The 16,621-nt window shown below is 43.2% G+C and overlaps 1 protein-coding gene across 1 annotated transcript; it reads left to right on the top strand.

Annotated features, from left to right (window-relative positions):
• The first annotated feature begins 2,649 nt into the window (after positions 1 to 2,649).
• On the top strand, positions 2,650 to 14,060 carry SVIP (small VCP interacting protein). The gene is made up of 4 exons (XM_063117358.1): positions 2,650 to 2,756; positions 8,076 to 8,126; positions 11,052 to 11,168; positions 12,482 to 14,060. The coding sequence occupies exons 1-4, from the start codon at positions 2,694 to 2,696 to the stop codon at positions 12,494 to 12,496; spliced, it is 246 nt and encodes an 81-aa protein (XP_062973428.1). The 5' UTR covers positions 2,650 to 2,693; the 3' UTR covers positions 12,497 to 14,060.
• The last annotated feature ends 2,561 nt before the right edge of the window (positions 14,061 to 16,621 follow it).

The raw sequence follows: 16,621 nt of genomic DNA on the forward strand, positions 1-16,621 counted from the left end.
ACACTTTTTTGCCCGGAACGGGTATCTGAACGTGGTTTTGAGGCAACTTTTGGAGCTTTCTATATTTGTCCCACCTAGTTATGTGTATCTGGTGAGTTTGGTTCACTTATCTCATTGGGAAGCTGCCGTTACGGCCCATTTCGCGCAATACGCGTTTTTGCCCGGAACGGGTCTCTGAACGTAGTTTCGGGGCAACTTTTGGAGCTTTCTATATTTGTCCCACCTAGTTATGTGCATCTGGTGAGTTTGGTTCACTTACCTCATTGGGAAGCTGCCGTTACGGCCCTTTTTGCGCAATACACTTTTTTGCCCGGAACGGGTATCTGAACGTGATTTTGAGGCAACTTTTGGAGCTTTCTATATTTGTCCCACCTAGTTATGTGTATCTGGTGAGTTTGGTTCACTTATCTCATTGGGAAGCTGCCGTTACGGCCCATTTTGCGCAATACGCGTTTTTGCCCGGAACGGGTATCTGAACGTGGTTTTGAGGCAACTTTTGGAGCTTTCTATATTTGCCCCACCTAGTTATGTGCATCTGGTGAGTTTGGTTCACTTACCTCATTGGGAAGCTGCCGTTACGGCCGTTTTTGCGCAATACGCGTTTTTGCCCGGAACGGGTATCTGAACGTGATTTCGGGGCAACTTTTGGAGCTTTCTATATTTGTCCCACCTAGTTATGTGTATCTGGTGAGTTTGGTTCACTTATCTCATTGGGAAGCTGCCGTTACGGCCCGTTTTGCGCAATATGCGTTTTTGCCCGGAACGAGTATCTGAACGTGGTTTTGAGGCAACGTTTGGAGCTTTCTATATTTGCCCCACCTAGTTATGTGTATCTGGTGAGTTTGGTTCACTTACCTCATTGGGAAGCTGCCGTTACGGCCCTTTTTGCGCAATACGCGTTTTTGCCCGGAACGGGTATCTGAACGTGATTTCGGGGCAACTTTTGGAGCTTTCTATATTTGTCCCACCTAGTTATGTGTATCTGGTGAGTTTGGTTCACTTATCTCATTGGGAAGCTGCCGTTACGGCCCGTTTTGCGCAATATACGTTTTTGCCCGGAATGGGTATCTGAACGTGATTTCGGGGCAACTTTTGGAGCTTTCTATATTTGTCCCACCTAGTTATGTGTATCTGGTGAGTTTGGTTCACTTACCTCATTGGGAAGCTGCCGTTACGGCTGTTTTTGCGCAATACGCGTTTTTGCCCGGAACGGGTATCTGAACGTGGTTTCGGGGCAACTTTTGGAGCTTTCTATATTTGTCCCACCTAGTTATGCGCATCTGGTGAGTTTTGGTTGACTTTCCTCATTGGGAAGCTGCCGTTACGGCCCGTTTTGCGCAATACGTGTTTTTGCCAGGAACGGGTATCTGAACGTGGTTTCGGGGCAACTTTTGTGGCTTATTGCATCCCTGCCATTTAGTTATGCATGACTGGTGAGTTTGGTTGGTATCGCTCGATCCCTAGTGGCCGTTCCGGCCATCCCATTCTGTTCCGGACGTCGTTTTGGGAGTTTTGGGGTTAATAGTGATATAATATTGGTATGGTTTTAGTCCTAAAATATTGTTCTCAAGTGTTGCTAACACATGCCACTGTTTTTGGTATGGTTTTTTAATATAATGGGGCTGTTCCGGCCTGTTCCGTTCCGTTCCGGCTTTTACACCGTCCCCCGAAAGTACCCTGGCTGCTCCTCTACAGCCGACAGAACTTGCAATGGCTGATGGGATAGCCCAGGGAAGAGGGAGGGAGGAGTACCGGCTGGAAGGAGGGGAGTTTCAGCCACTGGACAGGGGGCAGGGCCACATGTAAACTGCCCAGAGAGCTTTGGCTATGGGGTGGTATATAAATTTAATAAATAAATAAAAGTTGGCTGGGGTGTACAAGCAGTAGAGTTGCCTATCCCCACCTCCGTTACCTAAAGTGTCCTGGGAATGAGTTCAATGAGTCTTACTCTCAGCTAAGTGGGTACAAGATTGCACCCAACAGCACAATCCTTTACATGTCTACTCGGAAACAAGTCTGATTGGGATTCAATGAGGCTTTCACCCGGGAAAATATAACCATTTACCTGGGAGTAAGCCCCACTGAATTCAGTGGGGTTGACTTTTGAGGAATCATATATGAGGTAGTTGAAGAGGCACGTCTTTTATTTCATAAAAGCTAACAGTATTCCGTCGCATCTCAGCCAGATTTACGGCATGAAAGAGTAACTGGAAACTTCAATGACATGGCTTCTAGAACTCGCTCTTCCCTCATATCTGCTCTTGGGAGTTTAGTGTATGGATCGTTCCCCAGTGAGTAAGTTCACCTTTCCCCCTTCTTCGTTCACATCTGCTGTTGGAGTTTAGTGTATGGGTCGAAGAAGAAGAGGAAGAGGAGGAGGAGGTGGTGTTGGTGTATGGATCTTTCCACAGGAAATTCGCCTTCCCCCCTTCTTCCCCCACGTGTGCTATTGCAGCTGAGCGGCTCTTTCCCCCTTCCCCAACTTCCCTCCCTTCTCCGGCTCCAGAGCGGCAGGTGGCGCCGTCGTCCCTCCGCACAGGAAGGCAGCCCTGGCGCTGGGCAGCGGCGGAGAGAGGCTCCGCGGTCAAAGGACGCCGGGGCGGGGCCGTCACCGGGGCTTCTACTTGCTGCGGCGGCGGCATCTGTTTCTGCGAAGGCGCTGACGCCGCTCGGCCAGGGTTGGCGGGACCGGGATGGGCCTCTGCTTGCCTTGCCTGGGGGGAGCCGCCGACGACGTGGTGGAGACGCCGGACCCGGTGAGTGCCGAGAGCCCCTTGGGTTTCGGGAGCCCGAGCTGCTGGCCTCACCCAACGCTCCTAAAGCTCGCCCGTCGCTGGCGGCGTTTTGTGTGTTTCTTGCTCTCTCCTTCTCCTCCTTTTCCCCGTGGGCACCTTTGCATCCGGGCTCTCCCAGTTGTGATTCCCTGCTCGCCTCCCTAGAGATCCGCACCCGAAATCTTACCCTCCTTCCCCAAGCGCTAAGAGCAAAATCTGTAAATTCCGACTAAATCCCACTCATTTCAGTGGGTCTACTCTAAGTAGGATTTATATTGGATTTCACCTTACGTATCGCAGTTCGCATATCAGCACTTACATTTTGTGGAAACTTTTATTTTTCCAGGGAAAGGGGAGACAAATTTTCAGTGCGTTTAGCTTATTCTCTCGAACTGTGTTTTGTTTATTCAGGCCGTTTCCCCTTACTTTCTGTTACTTCTTGGATAAAATAGAAAACAAAATATGGCTTGCAGACCTTTTAACTACCGGCGGCACAATCTGCTCAGAAATAAGCCACGTTGAGTTCAATGGAACTCACTCCCAGGTTGGAGGCTATAACATTGCAGCCTTAAGATAAACGGAAAATTTAGGCTAAGGGTGCAATCATATCAGAAAAGTAAGCCCTATAACTCCCAGCATCCCCGGCTGTTTGGGCGATGCTGGGAGTTATAGGACTACTGTCTAAGCATGCCTAGGATTGTGCCCTAAATGCTTAGCCTGATCCTGTGCTGCTTACTTGGAAGTAAATCCCATTGTGGTTAGTAGGGCTTACTCCCAGTAAACACGCCTTTGTACAGTGTTATTATTTTGTCTTGCTGCCTTTATACACTGGAAGAGTCAGGGGTAGGCGGGGATGTTCCTAAAGCTGCAAGCACAATGCTCCCAGGGACAGAAGAAGCTGATAGCGCTGTGTTTCAAACATACTTGTCAAAAGGCAAATAAGGCATAGGATGCACAAGCCCTGTCAGGAAAAAGCCATTTATTTTTGTAACATTAGCGTTCTTGTTGGGAATAAGAGAGAGCTGTTGGCTCAGATGCGTAGTTCTGGAGTGCTTAAAATATTTATGAAAGGGACAGTGTATGAAATGCAGCTGTGTAATGGCTTTGTGCTGGTATGAGAATGCTCTGGTATGTTTGGGTGTGTATAATGGATAGTGACTGATAACACAATCCTAGGCATCTTTACTCACAAGAAGTAAATCTCATTGCCAGCAGGGCTAAGTCCCATGTAACTTCTGTGTAGGATTGCAAGTCTTAGTTGCAATCCTGATGATACAGGTTTTAGCTACTGAGTTGGATCAAGATTATAGCCCCTTTTCAAGCGTTTGGAATCATGGGTCTTGAATTCATAAAGAGGCCAGCAGGAATGCAGGCTCCAGGCCCCTGTGGTGTTGCATGCGCCCACAATAGTCCCTGGTGGAAGAATGTTCAACAGCAGTCTGAAGGGGGCTGCTTGGGAGCCGGTGGGGTGTAGTGTAGTGGCTAGGGTGTTGGACTGGGAGTTGGGAGATCTGGGTTATAGTTCCCACTCGGCCATGAAAACCCACTGGGTGACTTTGGGCCAGTCACAGACTCTCAGCCCAACCTACCTCACAGGGTTGTTGTTGTGAGGATAAAATGGAGAGGAGGAGAGTTATATATGCTGCTTTGGGTTCCTTGGAGTAAAAAAGGTGGGATATAAATGCAATAATAAATAAATGTAGGGTTTCCAACATGGCCATGTTTACAGTGCCAGAACAGGGCTTAAGTTAGTTGTACTTGCAGCATACTTTTATGTACATCAACTGAGAAGTAAGTCCTGTAACGGATGTCAGGGTCCACCTGACAACCCTGCAAGGTAGGCTCCTGGACAAAACTTCCTGAACTCCCAGCAACCCACCTCCCAAACCTTGTCCACAACCGGGACGAGCCAGAGATTCAGGGAATAACACACAAACTCACATTTAGGGACCAAAGCAATTTTATTGCAATCACTAAAACTCACACATAAGGCCTTGGTCAGAAAAACAGCCTCTTAAAAAGGAAAAGGGGAGATGAGGAAAAGGGGAGATGAGGAAAAGGGGGAGTGAGGAAAGAAGGTGAGGAAAAGCTCTAGTCTCTAGCCATTACCCCAAGAAACAATCATACTTCCCCACACCCAGCCGAAATGACGTCTGGCCTTCTCCAGAATACCCACACACATTAAAACATAAAGAACCTTTCTAACTCCAAGTACCCCCCCCCCTGGTTACCTTGGACCTTATCTTCCCATTTGACATACACGCACACCTCCAAGGGTATCTCCAAGGGGATAAAAAGCTTCATAGAGCTTTTTATCTTTTTTTGGGAGCTTCGGCCCCATGACCCTAACAAACCAACCCGTGCCCTTCCAGGGCTTTTCCCCACCCCTCTCATAGGGGCTGGGCCACCTCTTTTTTCCACAGCTGAATCCTGTTAGCTTGTCCACCGCCCTGATAACCTCCAGGTGCCGGTGGGAGTTAGACTGGTTCGAGGCAGGGATGACCTTGGCTGGCAGCCACCAACTTTCATCTTCCCTGCCCAAGCCTGGCACAGCCAATTTGAAAAAATAGGCCATAGATCGTACATAAGGGCAGATTTTACAACCACATAGCAACAAAAGGTTTAGAGGCACAAGTTTGCATTCCTGTCCTTCACAAGTCCACTGAGGTCAGTGAGACTTACTCCAAGGTAAGAGTGTATCAGAAGGCAAGTCTAGTTTCCATTGAAATCAATGGAACTTAAGTCAGTCATGATGAATTTTTCACATTGATTTCTAAGGGACCTAGCTGTAGCTAACATGGCCTGAATCCAATCACTGAACACACTTGTCACAATCAATTTCCTTCCAAGGGGCCACAAAACACTTGCTTTGATGGATGAAGCTGTGGTTCATGCATGCATACATAGAGAGCAGTGTTGAAATAGCAAGGTGAATGAGTGAGAAGAGCCCTTCTCGGCTTCCCCTCATCCTGTAAATCAGGCCTCTGTATGATCAGGCTCTCAAGTGGAGAGCCTGGTCCATACCATCTATGTGGTGGAGAGGAGGGATTTGTACTTCTCCCCCCCACCCCTCCCCAACTAAATGAATGAACCAGGGTTCATATTTGTCTAGAATTTCTTTGTTAAAAATTCCACTATTCCCATTTCGCAGATAAAAAACTTAAGCTGGAAGTAACTTGGCCAAGTCCTCAGTGGACTGAGTTTAAACCCACAGTGCTTTTTATTCAGAAGAGAGTTGTCTACCTGTCCCCAGTTTATCTATTTGTAAGTGTGTTTTGAATATTTGGTCACTAGGTCAACATGCACATCAGATGAGATTGGGGTGTCTGCACTATGTAGACACCCCAAATAGAGGCCACTACAAAGGTATAGTGACTTCATGTTCCAATAAAAGGGGGGGGGGGGTCTTTTAATAAGGTTTACTTCTTTTACTACTAAAATAACTGCCCTCAAAATATGTGTGTGTATGTGTGTGTATTATGTGTATGTGTTAGAAATGATGAACAAATGTTCACAGAGAAAATAAATAGGCAAGAAAGGAACTTCTTTGAAAGTAACATATCTTTTTCAGAGTACACCAGCTACAATTAAGCTGTAGAACAGTAAAATACACAGTCTTGTGCTCAGTAAGCCATTCTTATTGCAGACAGTTATGCCACTGGATGCGCTGGGATTGCATCTAGCCCAGTTGGATTTTTTGGTGTTCTGGCAACAGCAGCAGCTTTTATCTAGGATATCAGGTTAAGGATCTGGGCCTATTTTTGCATGATATGCAGGGGGAAGTAGAAGCTGGAACACACACACACAGTTGCATTGGACAGAAACACCCAGATGTAATCACTTTCTCTAAGAAGTGGCTGTTCTTTCGTTCTGCTCACTTAACCCTTTGGCTGATAAAAAATATTGGTAATTTTGCCAGTTAACTTTTGGATACATCATAATCATTCTATTGGGATATCAAAAGCAGATTTAGAAAACATCTTGTTCCCATATAGGAAAATAAGAATGGGGGGAAAACTGTCGTTTTTGTACTAAGAAAGATGCGCAGGAAGAAATAATGTTTCGATTCCCACTCTAAACTTCCCCTTTTAGCTCTGTACTTGCAATAGTCTTCCTGTGCAATAGTCTTCCTATTGGAATCTATTCTACTTGAATGTGTTTATTACAGAATAGAACTTCTATGTAGCTATCTTTCTTAACTTCCTGCATTGGGTTATTATTTTACTGAACTCTTTATATCGTTGGAACACCTTACCTTTATTGTTTTGCTGGGGCGCCTCATATAGTCGGAGAAGCTCTTGGGGGTTGTGCCTGTGGTGGGTGGGTCAGAAGGCAAAAGGGGTGGGGCCAAAGGCAAAAGGGGTGGGGCCAAAATAGCAGCATATTTTGACTTAAATATCTCATTGCTGGTAATTAGGAGAGGCATTTCAACCTTTTAGACTGGGAGAAAAATGGGAAGAAGCTAGAAAACTGCCAAATGTTTTTGGGAGTTTTCTTTTCTTTTGGAAGAAGGGCCAAATTGGGACACCAAGGATCAAATCCAGTGGGAACTTCCACCAATTCTCTTCTGCCCTGCCGATTGTGTTGCAGTTTAGCCCTTCCAGCGCAACCCGAAACAAATGGGCACGCTCTGGAAAGTCAACAGAGCTCACATAAAGGAGCTCTGCCAACCTGCCTCCTTCCAGAAACAAGCATTTCTGCTCATTTTTGATCTTCCCCCAAGAAGCTCTAAATGTCACTCGTGTAAGCAGTGTGCTGCTTAGTTGCTTTTAAGATTGATACAAATATCTAGCAGGTATTTGCAGATTATAGTAAACCAAGCAATGTGGTTGACCTTTTCTGGACATACCCAGTTCCCACTGTTAACATGCTTCGATTAATCTGAGATGCCAACAAGATACTTTACTTGGTTCATTCGCTGGATGTTTGGGACCAGAGCTGAAATTACTAGCAGTATTTTCAGTTTCTTTTCAGTTTCTTCATCCCTAACTCTTGCAGCACTTTGCAATGTCTTTCATATGTAGGTTTGATGAAACTGAGAATGTGGAACTTCTCTTTCCACTTTTATGCAGATGAGAGAAAACAGACTCTAGAAATGGGAAGTATTTGGCTCTCAAGTTGTCATCTAGGAATTTAAATCATTCAGTTGTGAGCAGAGCTGGCACTTAAAAGCTTATTTCTGGCTCCTAACATTTTCAAATATTTTACCATGTTGGAAAGACTCTTGAAGGGCCAATCCGCTCCCCCAGGGACATTCTGTGAAGTAACTTCTTAAATGGCTCCTTTTTGTATTTTCTGTAGGAAATGAGACGACAACAACTTGCAGAAGCTGCAGAAAAAAGGCAAATGGAGGTAACTGAGTGCTTGGCACAGAGACTTAGATATTTTCTTACATAATGATGTGAACAATAGATAGATGAAGCTTTTGTGGAAATCACATCTTTTATCAAGGTGGGGGGCTGACCATAATTATGCCATTACTGTTGGCTTTGTTGTGAATTATACTGGAGATCGATCCAGTATGTAATATTATGGATATTGGCATCTAACTTGCATTCATGTCCAGTAAGAATTTCTAGGTGTCAAGCGTATAATAAAAGGCTGTGGGTAGAAATACCAAAAAGGAGTGAGAGATTTTGTAAGGTTGTGAGTTGAGCTTTTCACTAGCAGTGTACAGACCAGTAGCAGTGGAGTTGGCTTGTGTGAATCCTCCTAGGTCAGGGGTGGGCAACTTTGGGCTGTCCAGGTGTTGGACTACAGCACCAATCAGCCCTAGCCAAAATAGCCAATAATGGAGGAGGATGTAACTGCAACCCAACATCTGGAGGGCTCCAAGTTACTCTTTCCTGTCTTAAGACTTCAACTATCATAACCAGGGATGATGATGCAAATCTAGGGATGAGGCACCAGTTTTTCCTTGTTCAAATTAGGCAGAATCCCCAGGGCGTGACTTGAATTCAAACATTAACCAAGTCACCAATTCAAACATTACCAAGCCACCATGTAAGGCTGACTGAAACAACAACAAAATGCTAGTATGTGCAGAGGCCGCCGTGGGCTGTACTGTTTGAAAATGCCTTTGAAAAGGGAGCTGCACCATGGGTTAGCTTGATTCGGGGCCGGACCATGATGCTGGTTCCATTACTCTGCTGTTTTCCTGGTTTAAACCCCTCCCCCAAGCTTCCATGGGTGCCAAAGGAGAAAGCTTACAAAGCATGCTGAAGATTTAGTTACAGATCTTCAGATGTCATGTTTAGCTTTGGCCCTCAATGTTGCCATACAGTTGTGACACTTCTCTATTCTCTAGCTCTCCTCAAGATGTTGCTGAAGTGACAAGAATGTGTGGCACTTGAGGGTGTTATTTACTTGATTGATTTTATATCACACCCTTTCTTGCAAGGAGTTCTGGGCAGCTAATGACCTGTAAAAAACAGTGCAGAGTATAAACACCATTACAATCCTAAATCTAAAATTACAAATATATAACTAAATACAATAAAACCATGACTAAAATAGATGAAACACTTACTTGTTTGCCCCAAAACTGTACAAATATAACTTCAGTTGGTGCCTGAATGACAATAGCGTTCAGAGCAGCCAAATCTCTATAGGAAGGGAGATCCATAGCCAGGGTGCCACCACCAAAAAGGCTGTGCCATGTGTGGTCCCACGGGCTACATTCCTCACCCATATCCCGGGTTGGTCGGTACTAGGGAAGGCAGTGCTTCAAGTTGAGCTGTTTAGGGCTTTGTACACTGGGACTCAAGCTGTTTAGGGCTTTATAGCATGGTACTGTTAGATATCCATGTTGCATTATCAAATTTTGCAGCCCTCAATATGGAGCAGAGCCTCCCAGACCTTGGGGCATCTGCCCAATTTCATTCAAGGAAACATGTGCTTCTCTCATTTTCCAGCATTGCCCCTGTCCTTCATACCCACTAAAATTGTGAACAATAACCTGCTATGCAGGTCTTCTAGTAAGCACTCCTGAAGATCTCTAGCTTCATATTACACTTGCTCAATATATTTGTTGGAATCATCACTATTCACCTTAAAGTATTAAATGGCAAAGGGAGTGGGGCAGACTGTGGAGTAGTCTAACTACAGAGGACAAAGCTGGAAGTTTTATTGATTTCTATTATCGTCATCCCTTGGATGTTGTTGTTACCACCATTTTGTTAATGCCTCGGCGACTTATTGATTGTCAGGTTGGAGAACTGCATCCCAGTTTTCTCAGTCACAAAATCAAAGGTTTGCAGGGTTTTCTGTTCCATGTGTTCCAGGTAGAGCCAAATCAAAAATCTCCATCTGCCTTTGCAAGACCATTTCTGCCTGCTGAAAGGGTGGGGATTTTTCTGCCGCTTTCATGTGTGAGGGAATTTGATACATTTTTGGGAGTCTTCTTCTTCTTCTTCTTCTTCTTATTATTATTATTATTTATTTATATAGCACCATCAATGTACATGGTGCTGTACAGAGTAAAACAGTAAATAGCAAGACCCTGCCGCATAGGCTTATCCGTGTGATATTATTATTAATTATTATTTATTACATTTATATACTACCTGAGAGCCTAAACTCTCTGGGCGGTTTACAAAGGTTAAAAACAGATTCCAAGATTGGGCAGGGTTTTCTTCCTTTAAGACAGGGGGAATAAAGATTTGCCACTGCTTGAAGCAGTGGCAAAATTAGCAGCTCTGTTGGCTGCTCTCAACGAAGGCTGGTGGCTCCTTGGAGAGCTCCTTTAGAGTTCTTACTGGCTCTGACTGAAACCTGGAGTGGATTCACCACGCCACTCACATCGGAGCCACCAGCCTCCACTGGTTGTTTTTGTCTTATGGAATGCCATAATGGCAATGTTTCATTCCCATTTGGGGGCTCTATAGGGCAGAAATGACCTATGAGAGCACCACCAACATTTCAGGTGACAGCAAAAGTTGAAAAAGGAACTTGAGGAAAGCCTCTGCTTTCATATAATATAGGTAAGCGCACATGTACGCGTACACACACACAGGGTTGCTAATTTGCTTCTCCAGTCAAAGTTTGGGGTGTAGATGCATTGTCTGGGAAAGCCCAATATTTTCACACATAGATACTATCACAGTTCTATATACAATTACGTGGATTTAATAGAAATGTATGAATAAGACCAACTGTATCCATATCACATACAGAGAGAGAGAGAGAGAAATATGGAAAAGATATTGGTTGTGATTCCCTTTCTGTAAAAAAATCCTAGATTCTAATGTTCTTGTGCCCAATGTTTCTTTTCCAAAGGCTGCTTCACGTGGTATTAAGAACATATTGTCTGTGGAAGAGAAGAGAAGGAAACTAGAAGAAATGGAAAGACGGCTTGAATCTTCACGCCCTGGACCAGAAGGAGGAGGACTAAGAGTAAGACCATAAGAAGAGCCTATCTCTGGTATAGGCAATCTAGTGACCTTCAGATGATTTGGACTACAATTCCCATCATCCCTTACCATTGGCCATGCTGTCTCAGTCGGCCGTGTGTTGTACTCCAAAGCATCCGGAGGGTCAAAATAAAAACAAAATGGTGTCTAGAGCAATTGTGCAGTCCTCAATGGGTCAAAATTAGCTCGTTTAACCCTCTGAGGTTTCTATAGCTGCTATTGGCATCATTTTGTTTGCATAAATGGGATGTGTGTGTTAGTTTTTCTGCCAGCTCTATATTTTGGCAGGTGGTTGCACTGGATGGCTGCGTGTTGCCACCCCTGATCTAACAGCCGTATCATTTTTCGTACACTGGCCAGCCATATGCCTGTGAGAAGCTCAAGACACAAGGGCAGTAGCCCTCTCCTGTCGTTGTTTCCAAGCAACTGGTTTTGGATTGATTATGCAGTTTACCTAAGAGTAAAAATTGCAATCTCCCTCCATTTTAAAAGCAGTAGTTCTTGGATTAATCTCTTGTCAGTCTCGTCCCTCTTAGAAACAACAGTGCCTTGCAAAATGTGTGCTGTAGGCTTTTTGCACCATGAACCAAAATCTCTTTAACAATTTAGTTAATGCTTTGCAATTCCACTTAAAATCTGAAGTCTCCTAGCCTGCAGTCAAGATGGATGGATTCATATAAGTTTTGCTTAAACATTTGGTAGTTACAGTCGATACATCATGAAAACGTATTTGTCTTGCATGTAGGCTTTTCTTACTAATTTATTTTCATGCTATTCAAGAGTTATACATATTCTCACAGTCCAAAATTGCTGTTCAAAGTAATGCACAGTAAAATGAAAATACAAAAGGAATAAAATATTGATATAGAACTTCAAATGTAATAAATAATAATAAAGGTCTGAGAGCTACAGGCAGCTCCCAATCACTTCAAGTGTGGGTCGGTCTCTCTCTCTCTCCCTCTCTCCCTCTCTCTCTCTCTCTCTCTTTCTTGTATTCCTTTGGGAGAAGAGGATACACACACACACACACACACACACACACACACAAAGACTGTGGACTCAGTGGTTGTGCTTGGAGTCAAAAATGGTGAAGATCATTGCTATAGAATATTGTATTGCATTATCTTTTATATGAGGAGACTTTGCATAATTTAAAGTGACCATTTAAGAGCTGGTGAATTGGCTAGGAAAGAATACGTTTTCGTTTGGTGTGAAGAAATTAGATAAAATACTCTGTCAAGCAGTGCTGTGAACTTAAATCATCTCTTGACCATTTTGTGTTCTTTTTGTTCCTAGTGGCAAGTTGGATAACTTTCAGCACAGCTCCCGAAAGGAAGAGAGAGTGACCGTTCCTACTGCCAATACCTTGCCAGTTCCTGCAGCTGAGTGGCACTTGTTCATTGTTTGGCTTTTGCTGTTGTTTGCCTCTGAAGATGCAGCAGTACTTTGCCATTTTGGCAGGGCAGATAAAAGATGTGCACTACGGATATTATCAAACCAAAACCTCACAAAGTACAGCGGAGATGGCCAAAGCCAGTTACTTACTAGTTATGCTGCCATATTGTTTTGTTTTGCATGTCTTAACATACTTGCAGGGGGGCGGGGGCAGATTGTAAATGTGCCAGTTATGTAGATAAATGACATTTTAATGCCCTGAATATGGGGGGGGGGGGAGAATTCTGCTTCTAAACATGTCCCCCCTTTATCATCCTTTTAAGATTTGTGCCACAGTTCTTGGATCTAAACCTGCTGAAGTCAGCAAATGTCTCTGAGAGTAAAGCTTTTGTGCCTTATAGGGGTGAATTCAAATGTTTAAGAGATGTTGCCATGAAGTGAGAAATCCCTGTCTTTGTGTCTTTATTCTTATACATGTAATCACTGTGTGGTAGACAGAGAAATTCAAGCCAGCATGGATAGTGGACTGTTAATTATTATTATTTTAGTAGTAGTAGTAGTAAAAAGAATCACACGTGGCCATACTTCTGCTTCACCACATGGGGTGTATATTTTGTAAGAAGGAACTACAGAAGGGCAACGGCAGGGACTTTACTGCCTTGTGGTAAAATTGCTTTCTTAAAAAATGAATGCATATGTGGTAAATCCTGGGAAATGGCTGGAGAAAACTGACTTCTGCAAATTTATCAAGCATTAACAAAGCTTTACAATATAATGCTGAAGTAAATATATTTATGTAATTTATTCTGCTACATCTCAATTTTTTCCTATTTATAGCATTTAGGGGTGGGTGAAGTGTTGGTTACTTGCCCAACTGCAATTCCCATTCTCTCTCTCTCTCTCTCTGTGTGTATTTCATTGGGTGATGCCAACCATGTGAATTTGATATACCATTGGTGTGCCTGACTTGTTTTGTTTACTGGCCAATGCATTTGGGAAACCCAATTAGCTTCCAGTTGTCATCAGTGGAATGGCTGACACCAATGGCTGACTGGATTCCCCTCTGCCTTACAGCTTCACTGTGTACCTCCCCCACTCCAAACCCTCCCCCCCCCGTTCTGGGAGACATTTGGGGAACCCTCCAGAGCAGATTAGTAGGAGAGGAAGGGGAAGTCCCGTCGCGCAATGTGATGCTGGATGGAACCCATGCTATTTTTAAGTAGTACTTACAAACAGATACATGGAATGTTCATGCAATCTAGTTTTTGAAGATGGTTAGGGAATGAAATTAGCTTATGGTAGGAGAAGTTACGATGCAGCTTATTTTGCCTTTAAAAATAAAGCTGGTGGTTTCTTATTTGTCCCCAAGGTGGCATACTTCTTTTCTTAAAAAATAAAATAAAAGCCTAAGTGGAACTCACATAAAACAAAACCTGCACTATATGCAGATTGAAGGTGTGTGTGTGTGTGTGTGTGTGTGCGTGTGTGCGTGTGCACGTGTGTGAAAAAAGTACCCGTATAAACTTTCTATAGCTTAAATTTATAACTTTCCCCACCTCAGAACATTGTGGATAGGTAGTGATTGTTTTAATTGAGTATACAAAATCCCAACAACAATATTCCACTAAAGCAGAATAACATTCATACAGCTAAAAAGCTCCCAAGTTAACCCTTCGTATAAAGTACATTCCTTGATTTCTAGCCTGCAAAAGTACAGTCATGTAATTTTTGTCTTGAAATGCCCACTGTACTTTGACTTTCATTAACTATGCTGTGTTTATACAAACTAAACTTGTCTGAGTTCTTCAGAAATTTTAATTGTGATGGGAAGGCCTATCTTCATTGCAATAAAATAACAGCATAGTTTTTAGGTTTGCAGTGATACATTTCACCTGGTTTGGGGAGGAAAGTGATTGGGTTATGTTAATCCCTTCTTTACTCATCATTACATGCTATCTCTTGTTGAAGCTTCCAATGGAGTTGAACCACTGCTTTCATTTTTGTTTACTGTAGTCTGGTTGCATTAATAAATATTGTGCAAAAGGTTTGTGGCCTTGTTGTAAGATACTGATACCTCAGACCTGATGTTCGTTGGCATTTCTGTTGCTGGCATTTATACCTTGCTGTCTTACTGCTTTTTGCTGATGTCATACCAATGTACCAGTAACTCAGAATCACACTTAGGATACCTAATCATGCACAGGATCCTTCGGAGGATGTTCCCAAGAAAAGTTGATGTTAAAGTGCCAATTTGAAGTCTGTACTTTTCTGGCTGCCGTCAACATTTTAGAAAGGGGATTTGTGTTTGAATAAAAGGTATTTGTAAGCACGTTTTGCATTCATGGGTGCATTGTCCCTTAGCTGTGCTCTTTTGATGAATTCACTTACAAGCTCTGTCATTCAGTGACTTATAGTTCTTATGAGAATATGGTTTTCATACTTCAAAGGCCTGATTACTTGAGGTTCTGAGAATCAAAAGTAATGTGTGCTTTGTGTTGGGAGAAAGTGTTTTTCTGCAATGACATGCGGGAAATATGTCTTTGATAATAGTTTTGCTGCTGCTTTTATTTGCCTTAAAATAATACAAAAGGCTTTAATTCAAAAGTATGGATCCTCATAGGCATTTTCAGGAGTATTTCTAATTTCCTGAGCAAAACTGTGGATTACGACTTTAGATTCCGTTATATTTGCTCTGATCCCCCACCTTTCCCAATGAGTCTTGAGTACACAAAAAGGCTTCGAAGCAATGGATGCAGCCCTGCTCATCTGAAAGGCTGTTGCAGGGTCCTAATGAAGAGCACTTCTAGTCTGAATACAGCCCAACAAGCTGATACCAGGGCTCCCCTCTTTCCAATGAACTACTGATCAGAGTTTTTAGATCAGATAACCTCTGGTCAGACAGCTTTCTGAGAATGAGGCTCTTGACTGTTCATATTCTTTCCATGAGAGAGCTTGGAAAATGTAAATGTTCATGGAATTCAGTTCTACCCCAATCTTTGGTTTTCTAAGAAATGTGTACAAAGATTTGACTTCCTCTTCAGATGTATATCTTCGTATGAAAAAGGTATTGGTTGCTGGCAGATTCTTTGATGCAGCAGCTCTAGATCAGTCCGTCAGATGGGTTTGACAACCCCCATCATCCCCCAGCTGACATGCTGGATGGGGATGATTGGAGTTGTAGTCAAACACATCTGGGGGGACACCAAGTTGGGGGAGGCTGCTCTAGAGCACCCTAAGACATCTGATGGCATTATGGTGTACTCCGCTGGGATTTGTCGTCTTGTGTGCACAGACCATTCCCTATCACTAAAAAGAAAAAGGCAACTCTTGTCTGCATAAAGCTTCAACTTGCACTAGGTTTTTTGTTGTGTTACAGCAATAGCGATTAAAGATCCATACTATCATAGCAAGTGACAATTCTTATGGACACTGATCAACTGGACTTAGTGTTGATGGAAACCTAGTTCCCAAAAATCTGGGTAGGCCTACATAATGGATCTCAGCATATTCGTTGGTCAGATCACTGTGTTGCAAAAATAAATGAGTTTGTTGAAGCATTTTTAAAAAGTATCTGTTTATTTCTAATGCACCATGTGACTTCAGTTCAAATTTATACAGTCATCATTCAAATAATCCTCGAACAATGCTTCTTCTCTAGCAAGGCACAAAAGTTATCAAATATAGACAAAAGGAAATTAGCAAAACCTATAAACCAAACCCCAGCACTCCTATATATCATGAAGTTGTGTAACCGAATCCCTTCCCCGCAACATTTACAGAGAATGTGCATCATATTTTATTCCATATGCGTAAAATACATCACTGAATCCTGTGATATCTCATAGTGGGATATCTGTCTATACATGTCCATAACTGCCTTAAGCTATACTATATCCTTCACTCACAACAGATAGTAAGGCCTGATCTAAAGACAACTAACAAGCACCCAAGCAGCAGGCCCATGAGTCATTTACTACAGACTATTGTATCCTCAAGTCAAGTATGAAAGGTAGAACTCCTACTTTAAAGAGACTTCAATGT

The sequence above is a fragment of the Elgaria multicarinata genome, chromosome 2 (assembly GCF_023053635.1).
Source record: "Elgaria multicarinata webbii isolate HBS135686 ecotype San Diego chromosome 2, rElgMul1.1.pri, whole genome shotgun sequence".
Lineage (NCBI taxonomy): Eukaryota > Metazoa > Chordata > Lepidosauria > Squamata > Anguidae > Elgaria > Elgaria multicarinata.

Coding starts and splice junctions, on each gene's coding strand:
- SVIP (XM_063117358.1), top strand. CDS start 2,694: ATGGGCCTCTGCTTGCCTTGCCTGGGGGGAGCCGCCGACGACGTGGTG. Junction 2,757..8,075: donor TGGTGGAGACGCCGGACCCG/GTGAGTGCCGAG, acceptor TATTTTCTGTAG/GAAATGAGACGACAACAACT. Junction 8,127..11,051: donor CAGAAAAAAGGCAAATGGAG/GTAACTGAGTGC, acceptor TCTTTTCCAAAG/GCTGCTTCACGTGGTATTAA.